The sequence below is a fragment of the Haliotis rufescens genome, unplaced genomic scaffold (assembly GCF_023055435.1).
Source record: "Haliotis rufescens isolate VD_foot unplaced genomic scaffold, xgHalRufe1.0.p SCAF_138, whole genome shotgun sequence".
NCBI lineage: Eukaryota > Metazoa > Mollusca > Gastropoda > Lepetellida > Haliotidae > Haliotis > Haliotis rufescens.
In genome coordinates, this window is record NW_025963822.1 from 415,801 (window position 1) to 431,623 (window position 15,823).

General features: G+C 39.1%; 2 protein-coding genes across 5 annotated transcripts in view; one reads left to right on the forward strand and one right to left on the reverse strand.

The window, feature by feature from the left end:
• Positions 1-10,100, reverse strand: part of LOC124137845 (coiled-coil domain-containing protein 74B-like) — a 22,640-nt gene extending 12,540 nt beyond the window's left edge. Inside the window, exons 1-2 of one of the 3 annotated variants that reach the window (XM_046504319.2) lie at positions 10,030-10,100; positions 6,619-7,008 (exon numbers count right to left, since the gene is read on the reverse strand). In XM_046504319.2, coding sequence (XP_046360275.2) covers positions 6,619-6,952 — 334 coding nt within the window. In that variant the 5' untranslated portion in view covers positions 6,953-7,008; positions 10,030-10,100. Of the gene's footprint in view, positions 1-6,618; positions 7,009-9,426; positions 9,644-9,787; positions 9,877-10,029 lie in introns of those variants that run through there. The other 2 variants (XM_046504318.2, XM_046504317.2) reach the window with 2 other exon arrangements.
• Positions 9,945-15,823, forward strand: part of LOC124137844 (protein moonraker-like) — a 25,006-nt gene continuing 19,127 nt past the window's right edge. Inside the window, exons 1-4 of one of the 2 annotated variants that reach the window (XM_046504316.2) lie at positions 9,945-10,188; positions 11,401-11,902; positions 13,222-13,377; positions 15,004-15,212. In XM_046504316.2, the coding sequence (XP_046360272.2) occupies positions 11,410-11,902; positions 13,222-13,377; positions 15,004-15,212 (858 nt within the window). In that variant the 5' untranslated portion in view covers positions 9,945-10,188; positions 11,401-11,409. Of the gene's footprint in view, positions 10,189-10,944; positions 11,074-11,400; positions 11,903-13,221; positions 13,378-15,003; positions 15,213-15,823 lie in introns of those variants that run through there. The other variant, XM_046504314.2, reaches the window with a different exon arrangement.

Below are 15,823 nucleotides of genomic sequence, written 5' to 3' on the forward strand. Positions count from 1 at the left end.
AAGAGAGCATAAAATATTTAAAACAGGTCTGAAATGATCCACTGGAATTCCAACACAGAGTTATCGAAAGAGGTCACCCTGACTGTTTTAAACTGTTAAAAGTTTACTCTCAAATAAGGAAATATCCTCCTCTATAAATAGGGAGACCATGTCCAGTCCTATTACATCATTACTGGCACAGTTATTGGAATTCAAGTTAAGTTTGACTTATTTCACCAGTCACAGAACCCACATTTTCAGCTGAGGGGTTGGGAGTGGGTGGAGGGTGGGGGTTGGAGTGGGTGGATGAATGGGGTTTGGGAATGGGTGGAAGGTGGGTGGTTGGGAGTGGGTGGAAGGTGGGTTGGTGGAGGCTGTGTGGTTGTGAGTGGGTGGAGGCTGGGTGGTTGTGAGTGGGTGAGGCTGGGGGTTGGAAGTAGGTGGATGAAGGGGGTTTGGGAGTGGGTGGAGGCTGGGTGGTTGGGAGTGGGTGGAGGCTGGGTGGTTGGGAGTGGGTGGAGGCTGGGGGTGGAAGGTGGGTGGTTGTGAGTGGGTGGAGGCTGGGTGGTTGGGAGTGGGTGGAGGCTGGGTGGTTGTGAGTGGGTGGAGGCTGGGTGGTTGGGAGTGGGTGGAGGCTGGGTGGTTGGGAGTGGGTGGAGGCTGGGTGGTTGGGAGTGGGTGGAGGCTGGGTGGTTGGGAGTGGCTGGAAGGTGGGTGGTTGTGAGTGGGTGGTTGTGAGTGGGTGGAGGCTGAGTGGGTGGAGGCTGGGTGGAGGCTGGGTGGTTGAGAGTGGGTGGAGGCTGGGTTGTTGGGAGTGGGTGGAGGCTGGGTGGTTGGGAGTGGGTGGAGGCTGGGTGGTTGGGAGTGGGTGGAGGCTGGGGGGTTGGGGTGGTGAAAAACAATCATAATCACAATGGGAGACTTGCCATAACTGCGTGAATTATGACACTGAGACAGTTTACACCACAGATCATGTTCCCTGTTAATAACATGGAGACAAGGTGAAGCCGCAGAGGATAACAGCCATTGTCAGTGAACATGTGATCCATAACAATAACACACTACTCCCATCGCTGTTCAAACATATCCAATTGCATCAGTGATACGGTCCTAATGTCCTCTGTACATAAACTTTCTGTACACGTTGACTAAGATGCAATTACCTATTCACCGCAATATATGCCCTGTGAACTTAGAAAACTGACAGAGCTTAAAGGGGCGCGTATGAAAACCATACACACCCAGCTGAATTTGTTTTTGGAGATTGAGCGGTTGGACAAATTTGGTTCAAATGTTGATGAAACACAAATCCTTGTTGATTTTAGGTGCTAGGCAATCATATACCCCTTCTAAACTGCTGTTTAAAACTTCTGTAATACACACAAGAAAATACACTCTGTCATGTAAATCCTCAAGCTTAGTTTGGAGTGCTTATTATACGTGAGTGAGTTGGGTTTAATGCCGCTTTTAACAGTATTCCAGTTATATCGCGGCGTGTCAGCTTAATGTGGGAGGAAAGCCCCAAGTGATGCAGGTCTCGGACATTTACCACTTCGGTGAAACCCACGAGCACGGGTATGGTGCTAACAAACCTAGAAACATAATCAGGGCGAACCTGGATTTGAACCCACAATCATAGGTTTCTGGCGTGCCCAAGGGACGTAACTCTGCACAGCAAATCACGGCGCCTTAGACGACTGGGCCACTCGTGACCCCTGGAGTGCTTATAAATATTACTGGACTAACAAGTTGGCCAGGGGGTTGTTTAATACAGTGAATATACCGCCTCCACTTAAGGATAAGCGATATGTCTTCTTTTTCGTCTCAGTTGACCCTCCAAAGTGCACACAGGTGCTGGACCCGTGAAGATCGGGGGTAGAATAGGTCTTCAGCAACCCTTGTTTGCCATAAGAGGCGACTATGCTTGTTGTAAGAGGCGACTGACAGAGTGGTCAGGCTCACTGACTTGGTTGATGCATGTCATCGATCCCAATTGCTTGGATCAATGCTCATGATGTCAATCACTGGATTGTCTGGTCCAGACTTGATTATTTACAGACGGCTGTCATATAGCTGGAATATTGCTGAGTGCGGCGTTAAACAACAAACAAAACAAACCCAACTGGTGCTTGGATTTATCTAGACCCACTCAACATAGTCAACTTATGTGCCATCTTCCCGAGGCAAGGGGGTTAACTGACTATAAAAGTTCAGTTTCCACCCTTGCTGAACTTGGCTGGAATTATGCAGTTATACTTTGGCTGGACTAACAAGACTATGCATAGACGATGCGTAACGAAATCAAAATCCGATTCATAAACTGCTGTGCAGATTTTGGTCGATTGCAGAATTTGCAATGCATGTGTTCTGTCAACACAGCATCAACAGATATTTTCAAAATCTTGTCATGTTTTTCATCAAGTGCTCACGTGATTTAATGCACTTCGCAAGTAAGACCCGATTATTACACTATAGATCTTGATCATCGATCAGATCGTCTTGACTGGGTGCCGTCAATTTGTTTGAAGCAAATGCAAGTGATATGAGAGGTGGAATCTTATTGGTCAATAGGAGGGACATAGAAGGGACATAATTCGTCCTAGCCACTGGTGGCGCTTCGATTAAGCCAAGAAATTCCAGCCTAGTTTGGCAAGGGTGGAAACTGGACTTTGAGAGTCAGTTAACTCCCTTGCCTTGCGAAGATACTAATGTGATGACATGGTCGAGGAAGAGGTTAACTCTTAATTTTACATTACTGTAATGTTAAATACTGTAAATCTGGAAATTAATGCGTCTCCAAATTATTATGACTGCTGACCCCTAGTAAAAAATGTGACTCCCCCACCCCATATCCAGTGGAATGACACATATCCTTACCTTAATCCATTATCAAACAGCAAATAGGACTGCTTATTAGCGCTGAGTAGAGCACTTCCATAAAAACAAACAATGTTTTCCTACAAACAACACACAGTTTATATGTTTACTCTGTTGACTTGCATTAAGGAAGTTCAAAGGCAATAAAATACTTGAACCAACAACAGTTCACTGACTGGTATGCGGAGGTGTCAACAAGCTTTGACACAAGTGGGTAGAACTCTTGACCCCAGCACTGCTAACTCACCCGATGAACATTGTGTAATTCCTATTCTTTGAATGACATTGTTATATACTTGTTACAACTGCTGCTCAATAAACCATGTTTGTGTTTATATTCAAATTGGTATTTCCGCTATCCAAAGTGTGCTGTGACGCCGTCTTATTGTTGATAGTCATTTGGAGACATAAAACCAAAGTTAATTAATGCGAGCAAAGACCACTGGCATTTTTCGCATTAAATTCACGCTTGTGTTACTTTCAAGATTTACAGTACCTATGAGATTAAGAAAACAAGAAAGAAGTGAGCAAAGCTCACATACCCCCGTTATCCCCGCTGGTCAACAACAAATAGTAAATAGTTTGTTAATTAATGAAATATCCCTGTTGCTTTAAGTCAGAGGAACTGCCCTTTCCTTTGTAACCCCATGAGGATGCATTATGTTTGAAATGAACACATGTTTTTGCAAATATATTTCAATCTGTTGTGGGATAATCAATGCTTAGCACAACATACATTCTTGATGTTTCTTAATGTGTCCATGGAAACGGCAAAAATTAAAAAATTCAGAATCTTCAAACTAGCAAAAGGCACAAGTACTCATTGTGGTAAATGGGTGTAGCACGTTTGGTGAAGCTAGGGTGCATGGTTAAAAAGATATGGGCCGTACAAAACACCCACCCTAAAAGTTTAAGTTTCTAATGTTTCCATGGAAACGGCAATAATTAAAAAATTCAGAATCTTCAAACTAGCAAAAGGCACAAGTACTCATTGTGGTTAATGTGTGTAGAAAGTTTGGTGAAGCTAGGGTGCATAGTTAAAAAGATATAGGCCGTACAAAACACCCACCCTAAAAGTTGAAGTTTCTTAATGTTTCCATGGAAACGGCAAACATTAAAATGTTCAGAATCTTCAAACTAGCAAAAGGCACAAGTACTCATTGTGGTAAATGTGTGTAGCAAATTTGGGGAAGCTAGGGTGCATGGTTAAAAAGTTATGGGACGTACAAAAGCTTGGACGGACGGACGGAAGGACGGACAGACGGAACGCTATATACCCCCGATTTACTTCGTAAATGGGGGTATAATAAGAACTAAACTAAAAAATCCCTATTTTAAACAAATTAGCAATGTTTGTTCCCAGTGTGCCTGCCAAGTGCACTTTATATCCAATCCTAGATACACCTCTGCACTGATCATGAATAGAAACTATTGATTTCATCGAAAAACAACAACTGGCTATAGTGGACAACGGGGTAATGGCACATATGAGTTGTTATGAGCGATCATGAATTGTTGATAACTTGACCACAGCTTCTGACAGCCTGACCTCATTCAAGGGAACACTATCTGTGTACATTAATATAGGTACACAGATTGGAAGATCAGACACTGACTCTTTCACCTAGGTAGTGTATGGGAGTGAATTATTTATGCTTGGCAGATGCTGAATGTGAATATCAGATAAACCTCACTACACTTGATTAACATGTGTTGTTAATATGTGTATCAACAGAGATTACTAATAAACCATGATAAACTTAGATGACCATGGCTTCAAGCTGATTTTCAAAATGGCTGCCAGTAGCCATGTTTGATTTTGGAGCAAAATAAAGTAAACATAATTAACTTTGTGAATAATTGATTCTATATTAGGTTATAGTTAGAATCACATCCAGTGTGCCATCTTTCCATTATGTCAACTCTCATGACTCATTTGAGTTTATTGTTTGTTGTTTAAATTTTAACGCTGCACTTAGCAATATTCCAGCTATATGACGGCGGTCTGTAAATAATCGAGTCTGGACCAGACAATCCAGTGATTGACATCATGAGCATCGATCCATGCAATTGGGATCGATGACATGTATCAACCAAGTCAGCGAGTCTGACCACCTGATCCCGTTTGTCGCCTCTTACGACAAGCAAAGTCGTCTTTTACGGCAAGCATGGGTTACTGAAGACCTATTCTACCCTGGAATCTTCACGGGTTGAGGCCATCACTATTATTAGGAGAATGTTCTGAATCAAATAGCTGTAGCAAAGTTTGAAAAAGTTAAAAAGAAAAAAGTAAACGAAAGGATGAGGTGTCATTGAAACTTAAATATTGACATATCGACTCAAAAGAATCACGATATATTGATATATATTGATCAATTATAAAATTAATTATTCTAAATGTGCATAGATAAAAATTATCTTTGTAGACAGGCAAATTTTTAAAATTGAATTTTCTATGTTGTCCATCTTTACCATGGTAACCTTCATAAATGTAATGTTTCTCTGGCAGTGACTTATTAATTTAGTATCAATATTCATAAATTTGTATTGATACAGTTATAATTGACATTAAGATTTTATTGATTCCTCGATATTGCCATATTTGATGACATATCCAACAAAACGATACTCTGTTTAATTTGAAATACACTTTCTTAAACTATCTTTCTGAAATATTTGCTGAAAATTCCTAAACATGAATCAGCACAATCTCATTAAAATCAGATCCTAGTTCTCACTATCGCTGAACAAAGATCTGAGGACATCCCATTAAGAGTCACGTCAGAACGACCTTTCATCCAACCAATCAGAACGTCGCTTACCAGATCATGAAATTGACCGTTGGAATGTGTTTTCTAATCATGCAAGCGCAAAATATTTATTCCGAACGACAGTTACAGGTTTTATGATTATATCCATACAATCTAGGCCATCTGTAAGCCATATTCTTCTTATCAAATTTAATTTTTTTAATCGAGATTACGTCAAAATATGTTTCACTACTAGTGTAGTAAAGCTCGAGAAAGCTGCCTTCTGATTGGCTAATGTCGATTTCTTGTCGGTCATTTCGTTTGTCGGTCAAAATTCGCGAAAGGTCGTTCTGAAAGCGAAAACTAAGATCTGATTTTAATGAGATTGGAATCAGCAAAATTAGGAAATTATTACCTCGGATCGAACCTTATAACAGATAAATTCTTTTATCATATACACACACACACACAAATAAAAACAAGATAAAACTTGGCAACGTCTTTGCTCAGTTCTAGATAGCATGTATGTTTGTGAACTTAACACCAGGATGACCCTGGTCTCATAGCAACATTTGTTCATGATTTGCATTCAATTTGATATTTGAAAATAAGCATTAAAGCCTTTTTGTCTTTATTGGTCCTGTTATCAGTGAAATACAAGTCACCTCTCAAAAGTCATAACTATAAAGTTATGACTATAAAAAATATGAATTATTAATTCCAATTTGGGAATATACACAGAAATTTGCTGCAGACTTGGTGCTGAATAGCGGCCTCTGAGCAGGTCTAGTAGACTAACATCTAGTCTTTGAAATGAACATATCTTACAGAAAAAAAAAGATGTCAAATTATTTTAATACAAATTTAAAAGGAGCCCAGAGACGGTCTTAAATTCCCGATACTGCAGTAATCTAGACTTGCCAAAGATTAATTAAAGAATTAATTCAGTGAGTTTCAATCCCTCTGGGAAACTAGGCATTCAGCATAGGGTGGAGGGTCCTCTTATTCCTACCTTTATTTTCCCTCTTTAAGGCATCGATTTCTTCATGTAAGCTCCTTAGCACCTCTTGATGTTGTCGTCTAAGAAAAACCAAGCTCCTCTCCAGATACTGTGCCCGCTGTGCCGGGTTCAGCTGTTCATTCATCTCCAGACTCCCGTCCTCCTCCTCTGTATCCCGCTTCATCTCCATGTTCGGTTGCATTTTGTCTTTGACAAACGGTTTTGGGTATCTGGCTTTATCCAGCGTGTTGACCCTGGACCACTGGGGGTAATTGTTCATGAGATGGGGGTAGTGGGTCATGGCAAGGTCGTTCACCTTCTCCTGCACGAATCCCTGCTTCAACATCCTGGCTTGTAGGAAGTAATGCTTGGATAAATGGGGTTCTCTTTATATCAGCTCATCTGGAAATAGAAAGAAGGATAAAAATATTTGCATGGAATAGATGTACTCGTGGATATGCGAACAAATTTCACTTGTCCACTGACAAATATTTGCTCAGTCATTGAAATATTTCTTGAGGCTAAATCTTCAACATAAGGGATAGAGATGCTGGTTTTTAAATCTGCCATGGGGCATTCGTTAAGATGTTTAGGTGCGCCCATTGGAATTAAAGTTTGTAAACTAGAATAATTTTGATCCACCATCAATCTTATCTTCCTGAGGCAAGAGCGTCCGCTAGCCTTTTTATCAGAATCTTGTTTCCACCCTTGCCACATCAAACCCACTTTCCTGTGCTAAACATGATTGGCCTGTCAAACATTTGGACAGTCCAATCAGAGAACTCGTGATCTACGCAAGGTGGAGCCAGGGATGAGTGAGTGAGTGAGTTGGGTTTTACGCCGCCTTTAACAGTATTACAGATATATTTAGGCGTGTGAGTTTAATCTGGAAGGAAAGCCCAAAAGGATGCAGGTCTCAGGCATTTACCACTTCGGTGAAACCCACGAGCTCTGGTATGGTGCTGACAAACCTAGAAACAAAATTGGGGCGAACTGGGATTCGAACCCCCAATCATAGGTTTCTGGCGTGCCCAAGGGACGCAAGTCTGCACAGCGAATCGCAGCGCCTTAGACAACTGGGCCACCCGTGCCCCTGAGCCAGGGATGAGCCAAGAAAAGTGGCCTTGATGTGGCAAGGGTAGAAACTAGGATTTGATATAGGCTAGTGGACACGCTATACAATGCCTCGGGAAGATGCATCAATCTCAGCAAACGTCATTTCACCAGGTCTAGATAATATAAGCAGTCAATAATTGGAAGGTTTGACCCCTTCCATTTCATACAGATTGATAATACTCGCTTCTTTTTCTAAATATCTTTAATCATTTTACATAAATGAGCAGTAACTGTGCACTTAATGTGTTCACATGTTCATCATTTTCCATATCCAATGTTAAAAAATATTCTAAAAGTGCCCTTCATGCACTTGGAACTCATTTTAACTGTACTACCGTATTCGACGTAATAAGCGCCTAGGGGGCTCTTATTAGAATATTATTTTAGTGGAAACTTTTTTTCGCGATTTATGCTGACATCCTGAAATGTTTATGTACAACAGATATATTTTTCCAGAATTTAATTGCCCATAAATAAGTGTGCATATAACACACGAGTGCGTATTATACGCGAATAAATAAGTCTTGTGTACATTGATCAATCGGAAGGGGTGCTAATTAGGATTGTTCACTGGCCAATATATTAGCAAATATCGCGATGGGCGCTAATTAGAGCAGGGCCCTTATTACGTCAAATACGGTATTGCTTTTTTTACTATGCCACCAGCTCTACCACTACACCGCGGAGGCGGTCAACAATTAAATGAAGGAATCTGGTATAATGTTTAGTCAAATCAGTAGATAGGGTCTAAAGTCATCGGAACTACCATATTCCCAAACCAAAAGCATCTGGGGACCACACACATTTTGAAAACAAAATTCATGTGTCAATTAGATCTAATAATTGCTTCCAATAACAAGATATGCTTTTAAGCCTTCACAAGTACTTGTAGGTTAATACAAGATTTTACGGTACTAGTTGGGTATGTCTTCTGCCTTGCACATAAATTTCACATATTTCTCTAAACAACCAATAGATAATAAATAACTGCATACAATTATGATAAGCATTTACTACAAATTTTGTAACTACATAACAAAAGATATACATTTTAAAAGTTGAAACATGACCAGAGATTAATCATGTAAATATTTAAACATTTACACCTCTTCACTGTTCAAGTCAGATACCTCTGCATATGAAACATTTTAAAGTATACATCCACAATGGAACGAAAAAATTGATAATACATCAAATATCTTTTCTTCATATTTCATTGCATGTTGAAAGATGAAATGATGCGTAAAAACAAACAATAGCGTTGAACATAACACATGCAATACACCAGTATGCCAGCAATATTTCAGTGTAAAAAAATACTATATATTTTAACAGATGTTCATTATTACCAATTTTAACCATATTTCATAACCTAATATTACTGAGAGAAATGTCATAAACCTCCAATCCATGTTACCATTTGTTTGATATTCATTGTCATGTATATTTACTGCAATTTTTCTTTGTCTGAATTCATGTTAGAATATATATAGATATATAGATCTATATAGAATCTAGTTCCATATGTTTAGTTCAGCAGAATTAAGCAATTACTTTACAAAAATACTATGCTCAGTTATACACAAAAACTAACATCGGGATCCAACACTCACCAAAACACACACGAATTGCACATTACAGTATATTTCTTATAGCAAAACAGTAAAAGAGTGTTGTGTTATTGTCCATAGAAACTGTACTCACTTGTAGAATATCCCTCGGAAATATTATGCCATAACACAATTTCATTTCAAAACGTAAATAATATCACGATGCAGTTGCCATATATCATGCGGGGTTTAAGTAGATGACAACGTCCATTGTTCGACTTCAAAGAACCATTTTGTCATCCTTCCCTGTCACTGACAGTCAGCGATATTGGCAAGCAAAGGTATGTGTGGGAGCTCATTGATATGCAAATGTATGAATGACTCGTGGTTTCTATTGGACACATAATTTCGGGCACCTGTTCGGGCCTAGTTCCGGATTTCAGTATTTCAATAAGTGTCATTATATCAGATAAAACTTAGAAACATTTCAAACGAACTACAGTCACTCGTCATACCTTTTCCTCAGAAGCGTTTAGAGATCGAATGAATACAATGTCCAAGACTTGTCAAGGCCGTTGTCAATGACTCTTCCGACATATTTGGGAGGGTAGATAACTCTTGTGCCTTCTAAAATAAGGTGAACGCGACAAAGTGTCGACACCCTAAAGGAAGCATAACATACGACGATAAAACGTATGTTAAGTGAAGAAAATATATTTCATAGAAAGATGAAGTAATATTCGATAATTCAATGTACCTGCACCAAAACAGTACGTTTTTCTCCGGTCCTCGCCATTGTTTACGGAAGTAAATTACGTCCCTTCTTCCACCAGATGGCGTTGAAGCAATGATGGCGGATTGTTCAAAGCAAGAAGATTCGCTTGGATAATTTTTGGAAGAAATTCTATTTTTTTCGGTAATTATTTTGCCGTTTGTATATTCCATATTCTCAAATGATATAAATGATCATTATAAATCGCTATTTAAAGATTCTACAAAACCTGAAAGTCATTTTATGCAACAAGAATTCTGCTGAACATGTTTATTCATGTTTTCATTTTGACAGTGGCTTGTAACAGCACCTGTAAATACGAAAATAGTTTACCACTTCATTGAGTTACTTGCATAATCGAAACAACACGCAAAATGAGACAATATTCATAATCTCATCCTCAATATATATTTTTAAGACATGAAGCTCCATGATTCATCAGTTCATGCATTCTACACAGAATTTTGAACTTTTCGTATTTTTCTTTGTAATAGAAGGGAAGAATATGAAGGAATAAGTGATTGTAACAAATTTGTATGACAGATAATCACTGTTACTGTATGTCATATCTATTTTCTTCAGTTTACTATCCCAAACTTGACAACTTATTATTTTTAATCCATTTTAGTGTCATCTGATCATATGGTATCATTTATTAGCTGATCTCAGTATTCTTACTAGACAGAACAGAATTTTACTAGACTTGGGCTTCATACCAGTGGCTAAAGTTGGAGACTGAGTGTTACTTGTGAAGATAATAAAATAACAGATGCCTGTGCTAAGCTGTGTTCACTGGTGTTGAGTCGTATTACATATCAGTTTATTGTTAACTTGTCTGTCAATGAATTGTCTATCTGTCAACCAAGTCATCTCATGATCTGGGTCAGGAAGTACAAAATAAATTAGCCTTTTGCCTCTCACGAGGAAAATGTGTCCACTTCATAAGATGCTAGTGGATATCATTTCATCTTGAATGCAAATTTTGAATCCACGAAGAAAAAAGTCATCCATATGTCAATACTTTCAAAGGTGGAGTGTTGTTTCCCTTTAAGACCTTCCTACAATAATAAATCTGAAATTTAATGCACCATGAAATAATGCTTGGATTTGTAATACATCACATGTATCCAATGAATATGTGTACACTTGTTTCTTTTTAGCTGACTTGTTTTTGGTAAAGTAATGATATCCATCTTATCATTCTTAGGTATGTAAAAATAGGTAAAAAAAAATCAATTTCAGAACGATTTTGGTCATGATTTGATGTGAAAAGAAGCATGATAAACTAAAAATGTATCTAATTCCAAATGATTCCAAATTTTTATATTGATGACTTATTCGTTCTTTTCTTTTCAGGTCATCACCATGGCATATACAGATTTTCCTCACCAAAATCAGCTCCAGTTTAATCTCAATGTTCCTCTGAAAGCCAAGAACTTAATGGTGCAACATCATCATCTCCAGCCAGTGGTAATTGAGAGAGTCCATGACAGGAGGGGAACATTCACAGGGAGACCTAATGTCCTCCCCAGCTCTCAGTCCTCTTTCCAGTTTCAATCTGTGTCTGAGGACCGCATGGCTATGGCCATACAGATGGCCAGACGTGATTTAAAAAACAAGAAAAGCCAACAAAAGTCTGGTGTCAGAAGTCGGTCTCCATCCCCTAGATCGTCTAAGACTCGAGTGATACATAGTAAAGAGTACTTGGAAAGACAGAAGAAGTGGGTAGGGAAGAGTAAAAAGCCCTTCAGTGTGAGGGAGCGAGATTTGAACAGGCATCCAAGGACAATGAAAACTCAAACCCCATCACAGTCTCCTAAACCATTCCTGAATACCAGGGCAGTCAGTCGTCTTCCAGGTAAAATGTTTTGATTCAAATGATACCAAAATGATGCATATCTGTCATGATGGTCCACAGCGTTAGAAATTGGTACTAGTCCTATAGTCCTTGCCAAACTGCCCAATACTAAAGGTATCATAAGGACTAGTAGAAATTTGCCATTTTTAGGGGTTTTGCTATATGTTATCATTATACATGTTATAAGGACTAGTGGACTGAAACTGTTAGTTTCTAAGGCTGGATGGTTAGTCAGTAATATATCGTGATGTCATCTGTCATGTCTTCCAACACAGATGTTCAAGAAGTCATTGCCTAAGAAAAACTTTTTTTCAGCCTAATGATGCATATGGTTATTTTCCCCTCTGTTTTATGAGTTTCACTTTGAGTGATTGTATCATTACTCTACACCTGTTCAGATGTGGATATATTGCCGGCAGCAAATTTCAGTTACAAATCTCAAATTGGAATTAGAAGCTTCACAATAAATTTTAATAGAGCCACAACATATGTTATTGTAGAGGTGACTTGTATGTATTTCACTTAGGTCAATTTAACTGCTGGCCCGTTGGCCCATGGCCGGTTAAAAGTACATTTTTAAGAGGCTTAAGAAATGTAAAGTAATGGCCCATCTGGCTAGTCAAAATTTCGCCCCTTATCTGTGTATGTTTTAATTTTTCATTTGGAAACTCCTCGTGAATCATGTAGTTTCAATGAGAAAATATTTAGGGGGGACGAGGTCGTGTGAATGGCTAACCCAAAGAAAAATATGTCCCTATCATCTCGGTAGAATGACACAACCGGCGGCCATTCTGTAATGTTGTGTAAACCAACAACATGTTTATTTGCTCATAAATCGCAATGAAATGAGGCAAATGGAAGTCATGATTTAATGTCAGTGCAGGAAAAGACGTTTTATCATTTGTTTATGGGTGAGAAGTTCTCAATTTTTCGTAGTCTCCCTGGTAACTCACTTCTATGTGACCTCGGGTCCAGCCGTTTCAAGGCCTAAATCATTAAGTTGTCAGCCAGTTGGTCTGGAAAAGGGCCAGTAACTAAGGGCTTTACTCAAATTTGTTGTTAAATCTACACCTGTATATATAACAGGAACAAGGAAGAGGCTTTCACTGAAATTATTGCAATGAATGCAATGTTAAAATACCTATGAGCTTAAAACAATAAAAACTTTAATAAAATTCCTATATTGACCTAAATATTTTTTTTCTCAATTTGCCTGCCAAGGGCATTTAGTTTAGAATCCTATATAAATCCCTGTCTATAGCAGATATTTCCATCATGTCTGATGTTATTTTCTTTATGTGCTTATAAACTCTTTCCAGTTACCACAAACAGTCCACCTACCCGTGACATAGATGTGTACCCCCGCTACAAGGTGAGAGAGGACCTGGAGCCCTCAGACAACATAGAGAGACTGCAGCTGGAGCTGGAGGGCTACCTCCAGCAGATAAAGCGGGTCGGGGAGAAGGCACTGCACGGTAATCCATCAAACAGCTTCTACAGTTTAACTCTCATGGTTATCATGGTTATGATATACTGGCGTAGTATATATGTCTCATTGTGCATATCTGATATGGGTGAAAGATCTGGGTTAGAATCATGAGAATTGGTTCTCAGCAACCCATGCTTGTAAGCGGCGACTAACGGGATCGGTTGTCGGGCTCTCTGACTTGGTTGATGCATGTCATCGTATCCCAATTTCGTGGATCGATGCTCATGATGTCACTGACTGGATTGTCTGGTCCAGACCTGATTTTTACAGATCGCCGTCATATAGCTGGAATATTGCCGAGTGCAGTGTTTAACAAAAAAGCAGACAAATGATAAGGTCCATACACATGAATTTACATACCTTACAGGAGACTTTGTCAGGAACGTTTGAGTCTTGTACTCATCATGTGTATTTTGGCCTTATTTTCAGTTCAGTACATTGTAGCCAGTGTAAGAGTGAGTGAGTATGGTTTTACGCCGCTTTTAGCAATATTCCAGCAATATCACGGCGGGGGACACCAGAAATGGGCCTCACACATTGTACCCATGTCGGGAATCGAACCCGGGTCTTTAACCACTAGGCTACCCGACCGCCCTAGCCAGTGTAAGAAATCTACACTAGTCCTATAGTCCTTGCAAGACTGCCCAATAGTTAAGATATAAGGACTAGAAAAAATTTGCCATTTTTAAGGGTTTTGCTATATGTCATCATTATAAGGATTAGTGGGCTAAAACAGTTAGCTTCTAGCGCTGGTTGCCTTAGCATGTACACAGCCTACGACAATTCATGCTAATTGGCTACTAACATGTGCTGCAGACATGTAAAGATCCAGTGATTGTAGTCCTGACTGACCAGTGGCATTTGAGGGCTATAATTCTGAACCAGTTCTCAATGCTCCAAAATGCTTCAAATTGGAACTGAGTAAAACAGACAGAAAATGTAAACATAGTAAACATGTTTGCCTTGTTCACGCAGGACCAGCTACAAACTCTGCGGACAAGTGAAATAAGTGGAATAGTGGAATTTAATTGATGTACAGTAAACTATGTTTATAAAGAATACGCTTATAACGAACAGATGGATATAACAAACTGTTTTCTTTGCCCTGGCCATTTGCTGTATATATGCTTATAACAAACTACAGTTATAACAAACTAAAAATAGTGGCCCCCCTTTGTCATGGTTTGTGTTTGTTATCATGGTTATAACTGTAGTTTACTGCGATTGATTTACTGTGTTTCTATAACACGGTTTTAAACATTCTACATTAAAAATGTGACCTCCTACCAACATGACCACAGACAAAGTATGCAAATTCAATCAACTGATTAGTTTGTTTAACAAATGCATACAATATTCCACATTTTAGACATATAACATCTACATGATGTATGATTCGTTTAATGTATTGGCCTGATCAAGATGCCATCGCATCCCAGTTGCGTGGATCGATGCTCATGATATCAATCACTGGATTGTCTGGTCCAAATTATTTACAGACAGCCGTCATATCATGCATATATCTGGAATATTGCTGAGTGCGGAGTTAAACAACAAACAAACCAAATTAACAAATGATGAAGATGTTATGTTGACTTCAATAATTTCCCAGATCCTGACCACTTTGTTCATCGATCCCGAAGTCGAAAGAAAGATGGCTATCTCTCTGACGAGGAAGATGAAGAGAGGAGGGTGACCAGAACAGAAGAATTTGCCACCCGTGCTGCCCGGAACCTGTACAACCTGAGACAGCAAGTGCGTCAGATCCAGAGAGACTTGATCAACCTGGGGCCTGACAGCAAGGTCAAACAGACAAAAAAGGTGACACTTTGAAACCTATGTCAGTGTGATAAAAACATTTTGAAATATCTCAGGATAAATCCCAATTTTTGACAAGATATTATTTTCACTCAATTTGGCTGCTGGGGCGGTCGGGTAGCATAGTGGTTAAAGCGCTTGCTCGTCCACCGAAGACCCAGGTTCGATTCCTGACATGGGTACACTGTGTGAAGCCCATTTCTGGTGTTCCTCGCAGGGATATTGCTGGAATATTGCTAAAAGCAGCGTAAAATCAAACTCACTCACTCACTCAATTTGGCTGCCACAGGTATTTTTTAAAATCCTAGATAAGTCCTCAAGTTATTTTTTCTCTAACTAATTTCAGTTCTAAAAATGTGTTATATATCAGGAGTGTTTTTGGTTTATAAATATCAAAGTACCTGTGGCCATGGTGATGTTCTGAATACTCTAGGATTAAATATATGTCTTTAAAATCTGTCAAAATGTTTAGACTCATAGTAATTTTAAGACTTAAACATGGGCAACATCTTACAAAGGATTTGGTGATGGGATTGATATGTTCAGTGATCAAACAGACCGCCAACGTAGAGCTGGAATATTTTTGAGTACGGCATAAACAACAAACAATCACA